This window comes from Lepisosteus oculatus, chromosome 3, assembly GCF_040954835.1.
Source record: "Lepisosteus oculatus isolate fLepOcu1 chromosome 3, fLepOcu1.hap2, whole genome shotgun sequence".
NCBI lineage: Eukaryota > Metazoa > Chordata > Actinopteri > Semionotiformes > Lepisosteidae > Lepisosteus > Lepisosteus oculatus.
The window spans coordinates 15,902,935-15,919,993 of NC_090698.1; the positions used below are offsets into that span (position 1 = coordinate 15,902,935).

Here is a 17,059-nt window from a genome sequence, read left to right on the forward strand (position 1 = left end):
TATGGCTTTACTGCACTAGGCCTGTTTCTTCCAGCTATCCCCACTTGTAAGTGTGAGAACACTTAAGGGTGTTATCATTGTGGACCAGGAAGAATAGGAGTGCAGGCAGACAAGGCACGATGGCTGTGAAAGAGTTAACCTGAGGTAATTGAATTAAGTGTTAAATCCTGGCAATTTAGGGAAGGGTCTGCGAGGGGCTACTAGTCTCTCTTCAGGTGAGAAAATCTGGTTACCAGATTACCAGACAGAACAGACCAGAGCAATCTTGAGACCTCGCCCCTCCCCACAGACAAGTCAGGCCCACAAATCCACCCAGGGTGACTGTCTCTCTCTCTCACACACACATATACCGAACATGTCTGGCATGTACAGGGTTACTAAACGCCATGTGTTTGGAAAAGAAATGTGAAAAACGTGTACAAAATGCAGTGGGTTCAGTACAATATTTGCACCTTTCATTCTCCACATTGCGATGCATGTTGAGTGTGATTTCAGGCTGCTGATAACCAGAGCTGTTTTTCTCTTTTGCCTTTTGTTGAGGGAGTATAGGAGGTTCCCGAATAAGAGTGTGCGCTATGAGGTGCACAATTTTGGGTACAGAACAGCAGCTACACAGATTCTGCCATCTGCCACCGATATTCTGTGTCTCGCTGTCAGTACTCCATCCATTTCAGGTTGCATGTCTTTGCTGTTCACTCTACCAATATAAAATCTTACAGATTTTAAGCCACATGTCATCTTGAGTGCATATTGTGTGGTGCATTATTGATTTCTCAATAAACCCTTTCCCTGTGCCATACTTTATGGGTGAACATTCTCATTTTTTTCTCATTATGACAGACCTGATTCACATTCTCTTATTTGTATGCATATCTTGTTTCCTTACATCTGTGGGATGCAGTGCCTTATTCATTTCTCCTCCAGTCAGACAATTCTTTATCATCAGCTCATGTTTTATAGTATATAAACTACTGCAGCATGAACAGCCTGGCTTTATTCCAAGATTTGCATTTTGAATGTGTTGGAGTATGGATTTGTCCACTTCCTAGGAATAAAAAAAAAAAGTCATCCAATATACCATCTCGGTGCACTATAGAAATTTTGAATCTTCATCGCTTGGAACAGAATTGTTCAGGCGTAGCTGAGAAGTGTTTGCTTTGATGAGCACTGTAAATACAATGTTACTCTTAACACAGAGCAAAAGATCACTGGGTCAGGAATAAACCTAAGACAAATTGCAAATCTCTAACTTTGGGAACACTGATTTCTGGCATTGAAAGATAAGTTCTGCATCCTTGTTATCTTTTTCTTAACTTTGTGTCACATTCAAGACTAGAGAGGAGGGAAGCATGGAGTGGATTATATATTTTTATTTTTTTTTTGGGGGGGGGGGGGAGGGTGAGTTCAGGACACCTCCCATGAATTTACTGTACTGTATGGTCTGTAAAAAAGTAAAATATTTTACTATTATCTTACAATCATCTCGAAATAAATTATAAAAGAGTCTAACTTCAGAAAGGTGTCGGAATTAGCATTTGTTTTAATATGAGTAGCTGCCTTTCCTAAAGTTTAAAGCTGGGGGGTGGTGTGAACTTCGATCGGCAGTCTTCCCTTCTGCTTCAGTGCCTGGTCTGAAACATACCTGTTTTGTCTCCGGTCTCCTTGGGTTTCACGGTCATGAAACATGCCAGGACATAACTCGGAGCACTGCTTTAAACAAGGAGTGCGGTCCCATGAGAACTTCAGGCTGGTGGCGCGGGGATAAAATGTCTGTAACTGCATCGCCCCTGTCGCAGTCGTATTTGCAGAGGTCTTGTAATTGACATGGAAATGCTTCCATCACATCCCTGAGTAAATTCCTGCTGACATTTTAAATGTCAGTGTCCAGTGTGTTCTTAAAAGCGGGCCAATTTTAGGTAATGAAATCATTGGTGTGTCATGACTTGGGAGCTGAATATGATTGTGGTGTGCTTATCCACAGATTTAGTGCTCTGTTGTCTTTTATAGGTTTCAAAGATTTTTTTTTCCCCACTTTAAAATTTCCTCCTACGTTTCTTGCAGTTCCCAAAAATCTCCACCTGAAATTCTCAAACCGCATTTGAATGAAAAATAAAACTGAAAACTATTTCTCTATTCTGTGACTGTGCCACCTCTGCCTGTATTGGCACATTTGTATTTAATTTATCACAGATTCATTTTTACACTTTAATTTGCTACATTTTTGATTGACATGGAAATTGGCGGATTATTGCACTTTGAGAAATTGTCCCCTTCTCTCCGCACCTACTGTACCAGTTCTGATATTTTGTTCAAGTCTCATCACAAATGTTTACAACTATACAGTACATCTTCTTTTTCAAGATTCTTCTAAAGTTAATGTGGGGAAAATAGGAAAACACACATTGGAAACCCATGTAAATCTTTATATATTGTATATGCTCAGGTACAGGTTGGATCCAAAAATGTAATTTGAAGGGTGAGCTGAAGAGGTACAACGCAGATTTAACGAATCCTTTATTGCAGATAAAGCTAAGAAAAAAATTGCACCCCTCTTTATTGGGTCAGGCTGCTCACCGTTAAAAACATATGACATGAGCACACTTTGGCAATGCAGAAAGTCCCTTTTATCAACCACATGTCCATCCCATGTAGCAACTCATTAATATCTGGGTGCCGTTGACAGTAGATGCCCAGTTCCCTGTAATGCCTGAGCTCTTCTTTACAGGTACTGTTGAGCTGGGCAGTGGACATCATGGGCAGAGCTACATCACGGACTCCAAGATCAATGACGAGGTGGCCTTTGGGATTGATGACTCAGACTACGATATATACATTGAAGAGGTGGGCAGTTCTCTCAATCTCGTGTTTTTCTTTTTCAGTACTTCTCCCAGATAGCTGGTGTGTCCTGCCATTTTTGAGAACACAAGCATAGCTCACCTTGTAAAGCCTGTCATTAGCCAAGGTTCCAGTACTTTTTTCTCCTGCCACAAGTAAATTGGCAGCACCTATTAGATTACAATTTTTAACTTGACTATTACATGCAGCATTGTGGAGTGATGGTTACCTTTGTTGTCTTACAGTCCTAGGGTCCTGGGTACAATTCTGAGCTGGGCTTCACACCTGTTTCTCCTCATGTTCCTGCAGCTGCTTTTGTCTCTTGTTTCTCTCCACCACTCAAAGACATGCTGATATGTTGATTGACCGGTAGTAATTTGCCCCTTCCATGAGGAGAAGCTGATGCTGGAGCAGCTCTGTTGCAAGGTTGAACACAGTATAGTGCAGGTGATGATAACGGTGTCATCTATGATGGACGCCATCGACAGCCATGCTCCAGGATGTGAAAGGAAAGCCATAGTTCTCTGGATATAAATTTGTTGTCACTGAATTGTAGAAAATCCCATGAAAGCATAGCTCCTCTTTTCTTAAAAGAAACTTTCAAATAATCAAAAATCCAAACAGAGCTTTGAAAACAAACCAAAGAAAACTTATCATTACTGCATACTTACTTGGGTTGCTATAAAATTTTGTCGTTGATCACTACTACCTCAAGTAATAATGAGCTTAAACAAAATAACACCTGTTGGCATTCCAGTTGTCATCTCTTCTAAACCTATTGCAATATTGTTCCTCCTTCTGCTGCAGCTCAGGCCGTTTCCTGCCATCAAGGAGGACAACAGGAAGTTCCAGTTGGAGGCTAAGGCCTCTCCTGCCTCTCAGACAGGAAAAGGGAGACTGAAGTACACAGTGACCACTACCACGTCCACGACTCCAACTTCTGCCACTACTACCACCACGCCTGCCCCCACGACCTCCGCCCCCACGCGAAGGGGTGGCACCATGCCCCGCCTGCACGATCTGCCCTGTGACGACACGGTCTGCCCCGCCGACAGCTTCTGCGTCAACGACTACGACAGCGGCGGCTCGCGCTGCCACTGCAGCCTGGGCAGAGGGGGGCCCTTCTGTTCGGAAGGTGAGCAGATGCTATTGGCTCCGGGGTCATCACATGATGAGTCACATGTGCCTGCCAGAGGGGCCTACTTCAGATACCATGAAGTGGAGACTGCTTTTTAAAAACACTGCCCAGAGCTAACGACAGCCTGACAGTGCGTGTTGGCCGGCAAAGCAGAATAAACTCAGGCCTGGTTCTCATTTGTGTATTTCATGAACGGCGTTGACTCTGATCAGGTGGTGTAACTGTGTGAGTAATGTATAACATTACAAAATGGTTTCTTCAGAATGAACGTTTTTTTCTTCTGTTTTTAATTTTTTTCCCCCCACGTCATTTTGCTTGTGTGCCCTGAAGTGGAAAAGATCCTGCCAAGCATTTCTCAGGATTTAGGGATAAAGGGATGTCTTGTCTCGGGGCTGTGAAGGCACGTTTTGTCTTGCGTGTCTTGGAAAAGAGAATTCTTAGGAATCACAAATGTACCTCTCAGAACTTGGCTTTACTGAATTGATACTTAAGCTTAAGTTTTTGGTTCTGGCATGTTTTTGTTGCAGATCTTGAGACTGTATAGATGGAAAAAAAATGAGACAAAATAGCTATTGCTCTTTTGCAGGTTTGCCAATTAAATGTATTAATAATTTAAATACTGAGAGTAAACACGAGTAAGTACAGGTTGCATAAATTATACATTGCTAGTTCAATTTTGCAGTTTTTATAGCAGCCCTTCATTGTGTTCTTCCAATTTGTTTGATCTGTTTTAACTGTTGATAAGTATTTTAAGGGGAGCTTAGTGTTCCGTTTGACATGTCCTGCACTGTTTCTTTTGTGATCGATATTTTTTTTTTCATCTTTGAGTTGGAGTATCCTGTCATACCTTGCCTCACCTTTATAACTTCTTTAAAGAAGATTTTCCAGCACATCTTAGTAAGGGGGTCAAAAAGAAACCCCATCATAACATATAGAATACGTCCTTCAGAGAATCATCACAATCCTCCTCCAGCAGTTTCTTCTCGGCTCTCCCAGGGAACTAATAAAAGGCAGATTGGATCAGAAGCTAGATCACATCAGGAAATTTTGCTTTGCTCCATTTTTCACATTCTTACCTCTTAATCTACCCTGAGAGGAAACTCTAATGGAATCGTTGACTACCATTGTGATTATTTTTAGTTTTCTTTTTTAAAGGTGAAACATCTGGGTATTACTCCAATTTGTCCCAAAGGTCAGCCTAATGACAGCTCCTTCTCCATGGTCGAGGAGGGAATTTCAGACTAATTTTAACCACTGACACAGCCAGCTATGACTTGCACTCAGGAGGCAGTATAATGGTCACACTACTACACAGTGCATGAGCATCATACCATGTTCTGCTATTATGAATATAACCAAATAACAAAACAGATGTATTTGTTTTAGACAAATAAAAATCTATGTACTATGTACATAGTCTAAAGTACTATGCGCATTGACTTATGTACGTATAGAGATTGAGTGTTCATAAAACATCTTTTTTTTCTTCATTAGCCTTTTGGTCATACAAAGATGTGTATATGTCCTTCGGGAATACTGAGAGCCAGTAGATGGTAGTAGTGGTACTCTGGGGAGATGTTTGCTCTTTAGAGAGTTTACGTGGGCGCAATCGGGGTTTGGACTTCTCCCAGACTGGCGTGCGAAACTCTGTTCATTGCAGGATGAGAATGTCCACTAAATCTGCAGCAGTTCTTTGATGAGATGGAGTTTATAAGAGAAGTTTGGGAGGAAGGTTAGATCATAATCTCACACACTTCCACTCGTCTACATATAGAAGTCTTGCACCCAGGACTTCCCTTCTCGTATCACTCTCTCACCGCCCCTCCCCATCCACATCCTTGTAGCAGCTCCCTAGCTCAATCCTCTCAATAGTGAGGGGATGTTTGGGCAGCGTATCCTCACAGCTAGACTGCCGTTCCCTCAGATAGGTCAATCATGACAGATACTCTATACTGTACATACAGTGTTTCATCCTGCTGTCACATTCATTAGGATCTTACCCAGCTACTGAAAGGGCTTATTAAATTTGCATTTGATATATTATTGTATTTTGTTGTATAGAATACTATTAGTTATTAATAATATAATAATAATTCCTTATAAAATCAACTAATAGATTTGAGTTATCTAATTAAGTAACTTATACAGAGAAGTTACTTAATTAGATAACTCAAATCTATAAGTTGATTTTAATTATTGTTTTCCAGCACTTGTAATACATTTTATATGAGTATGACATTTTTTCTTGTAACTTAAAATAACTTTGTAAGAGCTAAATATGATTTGTTAAGGCTGGAAGAGAAACCATAAGAGATAATACTGAGGAGTGGGGTGTAAAAAACACTACGGTGAGCGAATCCTTCACCTGTCCTCCTTTTGTGTTACTACAAAATTTTGCTTTGTGAAAAGTGAGGGAAATTTCCGCGCTTAAAGGGGACTTGAGGCAGTTAGTATACAATACGTGTTGGTTTATTTATCATATTGATCCTCAGTGATGTCCGTACAATTGTTTCTGAGCCCACAGAGAGAGCTCCAGCCTTGACCTGTGAAGGTCCTGAATCATGGTAGTAAGCTATGCTCCTGTATAAAATAGAACCCTAAAACATCTGAAATGCAATACTTCTTCCCCCTATCATGCATTAAAAGTGCAAAGCAACCATGCCTTTGTACCTGATCTTGATAATCTAAAACAAATATGCTTGATTATTATTACATAACAATGAATTACAAACAACATACCATATGGGCTATGAAATAATCTTTATGTTGTAGAGTGCCGTATGTACAGTGTGACTCAGAAAACCGTTAATGATGCCAGTGCAATAGAGTGATATATTCTGTTGCGTAACGTAAACTTTTTTGTTATGAAGTTTAGTTTTTTAATGAGATGGTTATATATTACCATAGTCATTTATGTTTTTTCATTGTTTTTTTCACGAAGTCTGGTATTTCACCAAGATCCGCTTCCTGTTTGGATCCCACTTGATCAGAGGTGCTAGTTCCCCAACATTATTCCAGCGAAGGCTCAAATTCCTGCTTTGCAAGGGTTAAACATTTTCCAAAAAGATATCGCTTCTGCTTCTGTTGTTGCTCTGCCCTCCCCTGAGAAACCGATCCTGTCAATATTAAAGGTTTATGGTCTATGCATTAATCCGAACCCCGTAAAGGAAACAAATCAATGTTGTGTTGCACAGGGCTTGTTTGCTCATTGAGCTCGATTTTTTTTTTTATGTCCATGAAAAACATCATACAGCCACAGCTCGGTGACCTTGCCCCCAGCACATCGACTCATGTGGTGAATGATGCCGAGCGATGCATTAATCTGCCTGCAGACAGGGGTGCTATTCAGGACTTCCTCCTGGCAAAACTCACCGTTCGCTCACATTCTCCGTTCTTAAAGTCACCCTCCCTCCCCCGCCTTCTCCTCCAATTCCCCACGACCTCAAAGTCTGATGAGTCACTTCCACGGAGTGCTGAGAGAAGCCTGCTGTTTTACCAGAGAATAATCTTTCCTTTCAGTCCAAAAGCAGTGCTACAGGGTGACCTTGTTGCCTTCTATATTTTATAACTGAAAACAAATCTGTTCTTTTATTAATTAATCAGAAAACATCTCCCGATTTCATATTTTGTTTTACTTTGGCAGTGCAGGATATTTGTAATGTGCGCTGAACATCAGTTATTGGGCTTTTCCCTTAACTGGTTATTGCCATTTTAAACCAAAATATTGTGCTTTCATTGTAAAATCCAATGTTTAATATTTCAAACGCCCTAACTCGCTTTGCAAAATTAAATTCAGAATCCTAACATCTTTCTAAAGCTTTTCTCTGTCCATGAGTAGCATTTGTCTCAATGTCTATTTATCCAAGAAATTTCGTGGATGGTTATCATGTAGTATAAAGGACAACAGATGTTTATAATGTTACGCTACAGTTCTGTAAATCTTGTGGAAATAGCAAGACAAATGCTTATGTTATTAATTGAAAATGAGGAATTCAAAACCCCAAATTTTTAAAATCCAATAAGAACTGAAGTCTTCTCTTAAGATCAGATGCTAACCATGATGTGTAATGTGAATTTAGTGCACTTTGGTTAGTTTCTGAGAGATGCGGCAAGGTGAATAAAGATCTGAGATTCTTTGATCCATATGTTAATAATCGACTGCCTGCATTTCTCCTCCAGGTGTTCCAGTCCAGTATCCAAAGTTCTATGGCTTTTCCCATATGGCTTTCGAACCACTGAAGAATTCCTATCAAACGTTTCAGATCACCATTGAATTCAAGGTGCGTTCACTTGAGTGTCCAGCAGAGTAAGGAGCCTTGATCGGTAGTAAAGATATTTGCAAGCACTCAAACACTGAGATCCAGTCATTTGTTTGTGTTAAAATCTGAAAGCTGGTAGCTGTGAAAAACTGGAAAACCCTTATAATCTGTTCTGATGCAGAAGTAAGGATAATAAAGTTTAAACACCTCCTGAAGTCAGATTTTGTTTTTTGGAGGAAAGATGTCAAAGGATGTATTCTTTATTTTCATGTTCAATGTTGACTAAGGAACATTTACCAAGGAAACTTCAAAACAGAGTGAAGAGAACCATTTTACTTGCACTGTGTTTCTGCAATTAACAAAGCAATTTCAGAGTAAAATCCTTGTTTTTTTTTTTTGCAAGAAACTGAAACTAGTTAAAAAATGCAAACCTGTTAACAATTACAGCACAATTGACATTTCAGTCAGATTTTAATGACCTGAAAACGTAAAACAAAATCTTGTTCTTTGAAGACAGGCTAAGAAAACTGTAATATGCAGTGTATATATATATATTTCCCTATGGTGTCCAGAACTTTTACTTCAGTGTTTGGTCCCCAGTTCATCCCTTTATCTTTTCTAGCAAACTTCCAGGTACCAGCAGAACATTCCAGACTGACCGTTGTGTTTGAAGACTTGGCAATTGTCGTTCATTTTTCACTGCCTCTGCTGAAATGTAAATGACATTTCTTGCCCCTTTTGTTTAGAATAATAAGCTCTACTCTTGAATGGCAATGGAGTATCAATTCAATTTTTTCTTGTATCTTTGAGGTTTTGGTCCAAGTGGATTATAAAATATATTTTTTTTTACTTGTTTCTGCAATTGGGGTAACTTTTCAGAAAAACCCTGCAGATCTCTTATCGGTCTGCTGTGGATTGTTGGCCCCCCATCGCTGTCTAAGCAGCTCCTAAGAGCTGTGCAGTACACAGTATCGGACGTCTCAATAATCTGCTTTAATAGGTAACCCAATGTTTTGTTATGTATGTTTGAGAAAGGTCACAAATATTGGACACGGCTCAATATCTAAATAATTAAACTGCAAGCGAATCCCGAAGGCTGAAACTTCCTGCTCCAAATCCAGATGTACAGCATCGGTGTCTTGTTGGGTCAGTGTCCTCTGGTGGATGGGGCAAGGATAACCCAGGTTTTGTCGTATCCAGGCAGAGGCAGAGGACGGGCTGCTGCTGTACTGCGGGGAGAATGAGCATGGGCGCGGAGACTTCATCTCCCTGGCTGTCATCCGGCGCAGGCTGCACTTCAGGTGGGCAAACAGGCCCCCTGGGATCGGGGGTGGAGCTGCTGGTAGAGGGTGTAGGGAGCTAATGAGCAGTCGGCTGAGGAAGAGACCTGGAAGAATTAGAGCTATTGTACTAAGTAAACATGAAAGTTATTCAGATGTCCTGGTTTGAAAACCGAAGGATACCGTGGCTTCTTAGGGCCAGAGCTGGCACAAAACAAAGAGGAATTTGGAGACAAGTAGAGCTCTTTAAGATCTTGACGGGAACACAGACACTAGACCAACAATCTAAATGCAGTGTTGCCTTAACCCTGAGGTGATGCCACAGTGACAGTGCTACTGTAGCTCCCAGTGTGGCAGTCAACACAGCTTCCATGCCAGGGAACAGGGTTGGACCTGTGCCTCATGTGGGTCAGTCATGCAGTAGGCACTATAGGAAAACTGTGCAATTCCATATTCCTTATTTTAATGTGGTCGGGCTCTACAGAGATAATGTAGGAGGAACGTCTCATCACAGTCATTGCTGGGAATAAGAAAACCAAGGCTTGTACTGGTTAGGTGCGTTTTGAACAGAATGTTTTAAGAAATAGGTTCATTGTGTCTATATCTGTTGTTTGTAATAAGATTTGAGGATCTGCTTTCCGCAGCAATCTGAATGTTATGGCATAAGTATCAGGCAGTTGGGGAATTTGGCCCTTATCTTTTTTCCTTTTAGTGAGTTTTCTAACCCTAGAAAACACGAGTATCCCTTATGTACAGTATGTCTGATAAAATGTCTCTCACCGTCACCATTTTCCTAGATGAAGATAAACCACTGTTGTACTTACAAAGGAGAAAAAACAGTTTTAAGTGTATTTTTTAATTAGGTGACACTCCTAAAGTTTATTTCATTCCCATGCAAAAATACTAAAACCCTGCTAAATTTGAAACTATGCAAGCACGTTTTGCCTCTTCGATCCCTCAAGCACCGTTTGCTGAGTGACTTGAGTGACCCTGAACCCAGAGCCCATTTAAATCTCATCTCAGTCCTGCAGTTTTATCATTTAGCCCTGAGTGAGTTGTTTATAGTTGTGGGTTTGATTTTCACTAGCAGTTAAATGAGACGTGCACACAAAAGCTCTTTTTAACAGAACGGAGCATAGTTAGTGTCCAATAATTACCAGTGCATTCGACGTTATTATAATTAATGAAAAATCATTCTGAATTCAGAAGGCAACCAACATTTTTACAGAACTGGCATAGAGTGAAGACTCACTGACCACTAATTGCTGTTTAAAGGGAGGCAAGCAGTTGGAAAATAAAAAGTGAAAATGAAGAGCCCTAAAGATAACAAGGCTAAACCTTAAAATCATGCTAATCAGTGTAAAGCTCTGATTGTGAAGGACTCCTAAGAGAAGCAGTGCCAGAGTTTTTGCAGTGAACATACAGAGGCAGGGGGAGTGTGGGGCACTGTCCAGGAAATATTAGATACTAATATCGGTGACTGCAAAAATGTAATAGTTGGGCTTTTATTCCTGTTGACATACCTCCTCAGATTGTGACCTAGAGAGTCCATCCAGGCAATGGGCACACTTGCACTTCACAATGATATCTGTACCCAGTGTGATGCAGCCCAGTTTGTGATTTGTTTCCCACCCCTTCAGGTTTAACTGTGGCACAGGGACAGCTGTCATTATTAGTGAGAGCAGAGTCAGGCTGGGCAGCTGGCACAGTGCCACACTCTCCAGAGATGGCACGAACGGGTGGCTGCGTCTGGACAACGACACGCCTGTAACTGGCCGGTCCCAGGTAAGCAGAACCTTCTCCCGAGCTGCAGTATTGTAGGCAGGTAACATGCAGTAACGCACACATGTTTTAAAATGCACTATTGCTTTTGTCGTCCTGAATTCAACACTAAGAAAAACAATCCTGTAAACCTGAGAGCAGGCCAAAAGGACAGTGTGATTTGTTTAAAAGAAGAAAAGGACACATTGGTAAACTGTGGGTGATACAAACAATGAGTGTTTTAGTAATGAATAAATTGGCATTAAAAACAATACTATGTAAAAAAATGTAGTAAGATTGCATTGTGGATTTTTTTAATTAGCTGTGGCCACAAAATATCAATGTCTTACACAGATATAAACACTGAAAACCAGAAACCCTTGCCAGATAAGAGTGAACGGCAGTATGATATTTTTGTTGCTGTGCAGGATAACATTTGCCAGGAGAAAACATAAGAAAGCTTGAGAGCTGTAGAGGAGATATGGACTTGAGAACTGAGCCTTCTCATCTGTGGACATGTTAGACAAAAGGCAAAAACAGAAAAGAGCTTTGTGCTTGCTAGCCTCTGGAAAGATCTCACTTTCTGTAGGAACTGTATTATGACTGAAACTCTAGCCTTGCTTTCAGGAAAACAATGGCAGGTCAAAAGGTGAAAACTGGAGGCAGCTGGCCAGGTTGCTATCTAACTGTGCAGTCTTATTGGGAAATACAGTAAAAAGCAACTGCTTGCCAAGTGTGGCTGTGCCTGAATGATCTTTTTCCAGTCTGCTCACAGGATTTGTTTAGAAAATATTTTTATTAAATCAAATTTCCTGCAGACACCCTGACTGAGGCGAGACTTTGGAATTGGCAGCAGCCTAGGGGCTATTCTTGCTTGTTCAACAACCAGTTATTCATTGTCACAATTCACATAGTGCATTTGATCCCAAAGAATTCCAAAACACTTCCTAGGCAGAAAGCAGCTCAATTTATCCACCATTGAAGTGCCACCCCACCTGGGTAACACAGACCTGTCATGACATGACACAGACACATGTGTATGAGCACCTGCACTGTACAGCCGATCAGGGGGAAAACGGAGAAACTGCTTTGCCAGATTAATTAATAATTAAATAAAGGAGGAAATATAGGGAGTTTTGTGTAAACCCAAAGCTGAATTGAACCAGGACAATGGAGTCCACACCCCCATACTCTTAGAGTGTTACATTTACAGTGTTACATCTGCTCTCCTCCCCACTGATAGCTGGTGTGTGGTGAGTGTTCTGGCGCACTATGACTGTCGTTGCATCATCCAGGTGGGGCTTCACATTAGTGGTGGTGGAGGGGAGTCCCCATTACCTGTAAGTGCTTTGAGTGGGGTGTCCAGAAAAGCGCTATACTGTATAAGTGTAAGCAATTATTATTATTATTATTATTATTATTATTATTATTATTATCATTATTATTAATAATAATATTATTATCCACTGGATACCATCTTTTGTGTTTCTCCAGGCTGCAGGGCCTGAGAGGGGGCTTTGATAGGATGACTTACTGGAGCGGTCACTACTCCTCCTTCCTTTGACTTTTCCACCCCTGGTTTATACTTTCCAAGATCCCTTGATTGACATGCCCTGACTGAAGCTCTTGTGAGCTCCAGTGTCAGTGCTCAGGAAAATAAACCCCTCTAGCTGACACAGCACAGTACAGAGAGCCCTCCCTGGACTTGATGTTGTGAAATGAGAGGTTGGGGGCGGAGCCAGTTGGCGTTTGCTGAACAGTGGCCCCAGCAGGCCAGGACTGCTGCCAGAAGTTAAACCAAGGCCACTCCAAGAGTCTGTAGTGTGGCAAAGTGAGACACCAGCCAAGTTTGCGGTTCTCTGGGTGAGAGGAGGAGAGATTAGCCAGCTCAGAGGAGCACCGCTGGGACTGTTTCACAACAGGGAGAAGTGACCTAAAGTTGCCTGCGGAGAAACAAGGATGCGCCTTTTCTGTCTTACTGACATAGAAATGCATTGTGCGATAGGGGTTTTAGTTTATTTGCATTAGCTACCATGGGAGCTATATTCCGCTAGTTGTTTAGGCAAACTGAGGTCATGGTCATGATTTTACAGAACTTTGTGTCTTTATTTTCACACAGGGCCAATACACCAAGATCACTTTCAGGACTCCCTTCTATGTGGGGGGCACTCCCAATGCTTATTGGCTAGTGAAGGTGACTGGGACCAACCGAGGTTTCCAAGGCTGCGTCCAGATGCTGAACGTCAACGGCAAGGCCATCGATATGAGGCCCTGGCCCATGGGCCGAGCCCTGAGTGGGGCTGAAGTTGGTAAGCAGGCCGGAGCCCATTTGAAATGGTCAAAGAGAACGTGTCCTCTTGCTCTTTAGCAAAAAGCTTTTTTGACTGTGAAGCTCAGGACCACTGCACAGGGATGCTCTTCAGAAGTTTTAAATGCATCTGATGTGATTGTGCTGACATTTAACTCCTTACAATGTTGTAGGATAAAGAATGGCTATTGCTGTATCTACGAGGACATGAGCACCTCATTAATTTTCAAAGATTTAGGGGTGTATTTGAACAACCAGCCCCAATTGGTAAATTAACCTTCAACTCTTTAAAACAACGAATGCAGATCGACTTACGCTGCATGCATGTAATTATTATTGTATTCCCATTTCTGGTCTTACTAATGTTTTGGAACAAGGTGCAATTTTTTTTTCTTTCAGAAATTACACCGAACTCGGTCTGATAGCTTGTCAGAATTAGATGGACAACAGGTGATGGAGTGTCCTGAGTTAATGCTACATCGCAAGATTCATTTTCCTTCTCTGAATAACTCGAAAAGGGTGGAATGTGCAGACTAACAATGAGAGTGAAATATGAGTAGGAGGAATGCAATGATTTTTGTTAACTGCACAGTCTTTATAGCAATTTCTTTCATTGTGCTAGAAATAGAATTGCAGAACAGGTCTGGGGAAGAATTGAGGGGTTTGAGAAGTAGCCTGATGTAGTGTCTATTTAAATACAAAAAAAGCTTTAATGGAAATTAGTTTCCCCAAAGTAATTGAACTAAAGATTTCTATAAGTAAGGGCTAAGCACTGAAAAAATTTCCATACAGATTGTGTGATTAAAGGATTGTGTCTGAAAGTGTCTTAGCAGACAGTGATGCCATAAGACAGCCATTAACCTTCCTCACAAAAACCTGTTTTTCTCTCTGCTGTAGTAGAAAAGGTGTTTTTTCTTTTACATGATTACATGAATTTCAGTTTGTTACATATAACTTATACTCTACACTGTACAGCTGTACATAAGAACTTAAGACTGGTTACAAATGAGAGGAGACTTTTCTTCTCATTTAGATTTTTTTAGGTACAGGGTATTTGCTTAAACACGACGTCAGGGTAGCTTGTTCCTTTCACACTCCCTTTGCGTCTCAGTTTTATTATTCACTTTCACATAGTTTCCGCTTGTGTCCTCTGGTCAGAATTGGATCGTTGGTTCTGAAGAGGTCCACTGGGCTGACAATTTCAATGCCTTTTGAGGTTGTTGTGCAAAACATCAGTGAACATATGTTTTTAAATATTTAAATTCTCAACTAGTCGTGTTCATTTTAACATGCCCTTCTATGCACGTTCTGTACAGTATTTTGATTGCTAGAACTAGTTTTAATTCCTATAAAATGCTGTTGAGGATCTGTAAATACAAAACCTTCTCTGAATGAACTTGCATACACAGGACCCAATGTATAAAACTAACCAGCCTACACTGACACTAAGAGGTGTTTCTGTCTCATGGCTGACTTGGCATTACATAAATCACGTTTTCTCGATGGCAGAACAAACAAGGTCTTTATCAGTTGTACTTGTCCCCTCTGTCTGACAGCTGTGGTTAGGATCTATCTGCTCTCTCGGAGAGACATTAGGCCTGGAGGTGTCTGAGCCCTGCCCATCACCAGCCTGGCAGAAAGGTTAACAGAAATGATCCAGCACAATTGATCTGTGAAGCGAGTATAAGCTGGGACAGGGAAGGGGAAAAAGTGATGTGGCCATGCTGTAACAATGTGGCAGATCTTCATCGAACATGCCTGTCAACTGGTTTACACACAAGTTTTAATACTCTCTGGCTGCAGCTAAAAAGGGACACTCCTACCAATTACATTTGTGCATATCATAGTTTTGAGGTGTATTTTTGTTCAATAATGCTTATTATGGTAACAGTAATTTACAAAGGTATGGCCAATTTGGGGATGGTTTTCTGCAAAACAACTTGGAGAAGCTGGAGATCAAGTTCGCTAGAGAAAAGGGCACAACTGGCCCTTGAATCAGGAACCTCCAGCTCTGACTTGTCCCAAAATCACTGATAGCTGAAGAAACTTTAAATATCAAATCAGGGATTGACATAAGCACATATTGACACCAGAATAATTGAACACATAAACCAACAATTAAATGCGCAGTGATCTGATCAGCTGAATACTGTAGATGTAATGAAATTGGTGTAACAAATTATTTATTGTAGATGGAATAGTATTAAGGCTTCTGATTTGCATTGTTTTCCCCTTGCAGTTCAGGTGAAGTTGATGTGGTAGTGTCTTACAGTATATTAGTATAATCTTAAAGGAGACAAAAGTCGCTTAAGAAATGATTGTTGTAGTGTCTGTTAAATACAGTAAAGCATCACAATTACAATTCAGAAAGTTGTTCAGCCATTGACTCATAGATTATTTCCATTTCTAGCATAGAGTATGTGCTTTAATGACCCCCTAGTGAGGGTGGCATGGTGGCACAGTGGTCAGCATTCCTGGCTTGCAGGGCTGGGGCCCTGGGTTCAGTTCCTTGGGTGCTATCTGCTTGGAGATTATGTGTTCTCCCCATGTTGGTGTGGTTTTCCTCCCACCATTCAAACACGTGCTGGGGGCTTAATTGGCTTCTGAGAAAACTAGCCATAGTGTGTGTGGTTGTGTCTGTGTGCGCCCTGCCTTGCACCCTTTCCTTACCAGGAACTCCCCCATGACCCTGTATTGGATAGAGCATTAGAAAAAAGAACAGAAGATAGACGGATTACTCATCAGTTTAAAGAGAATCACTCCTCTTTCCACTTCTGACTGTGTAATACAATGTATTACTATATTGCAATAGCTGTTTAGGTTTCATCCTGTAAAAATCTGCCAGTTGATCCAGTTTCACTATGCATTCCTCTGCTGTGCCTGAAAATGAATTCTTAACAGGAGAGCAGAAAATTAGGTGAGATACACTGAAGGCGAGAATTCAAAAATATATTCCTACTGAATCTTGCTTGTACATGCTGAGCTGATTTTCCTGCTGCTGTAATGTAAAATAAACATAAGATGAAGCTTTTAGCGTTAAACAGACAGCCAGGCCAGCAGCATGTCCCCCACCCCACCCCCCACCTCCTGCACCAACACCTGCCCCAGGACAGCTCCTGTTGACCTTCAGAAGTTGTGCTGTTGCTGTAATTAGTGATTACAGGGTCCATATGCTTTTCTTGGGCCCCCTGTGGTGCTTTTCCAGTCCCTGCCCACCCTTAAGGGAGATTAGACCATCATGTCACAGCATGATTTTAAGGATACCTGTCATGTGCTACGGATTGTCCATAGAAAATGCAAGGGCAAAGGCTTGGATACCCATATAGATTTCGGAACTGCTGAAAGGATTTGCGAGAAAAAAAGAGATTTTACAACAGCCCCATTTCTTGCAAACAAAATTGCTAAACACAACTGGAATGGAGATAAAGGAAGAGCACCACACGAAAAAGTCCTTGGAAAAAACCTTGCACTGGAAATT

At 41.1% G+C, this 17,059-nt stretch overlaps 1 protein-coding gene across 3 annotated transcripts in view; it reads left to right on the forward strand.

Moving 5' to 3' along the window:
• Positions 1-17,059, forward strand: part of LOC102682354 (pikachurin) — a 59,113-nt gene that overhangs the window by 29,302 nt on the left and 12,752 nt on the right. For all 3 annotated transcript variants that reach the window (XM_015340362.2, XM_015340363.2, XM_015340364.2), the window contains exons 8-13: positions 2,726-2,841; positions 3,643-3,970; positions 8,153-8,253; positions 9,433-9,533; positions 11,153-11,297; positions 13,393-13,582. In XM_015340362.2, coding sequence (XP_015195848.2) covers positions 2,726-2,841; positions 3,643-3,970; positions 8,153-8,253; positions 9,433-9,533; positions 11,153-11,297; positions 13,393-13,582 — 981 coding nt within the window. The remainder of the gene's footprint in view (positions 1-2,725; positions 2,842-3,642; positions 3,971-8,152; positions 8,254-9,432; positions 9,534-11,152; positions 11,298-13,392; positions 13,583-17,059) is intronic.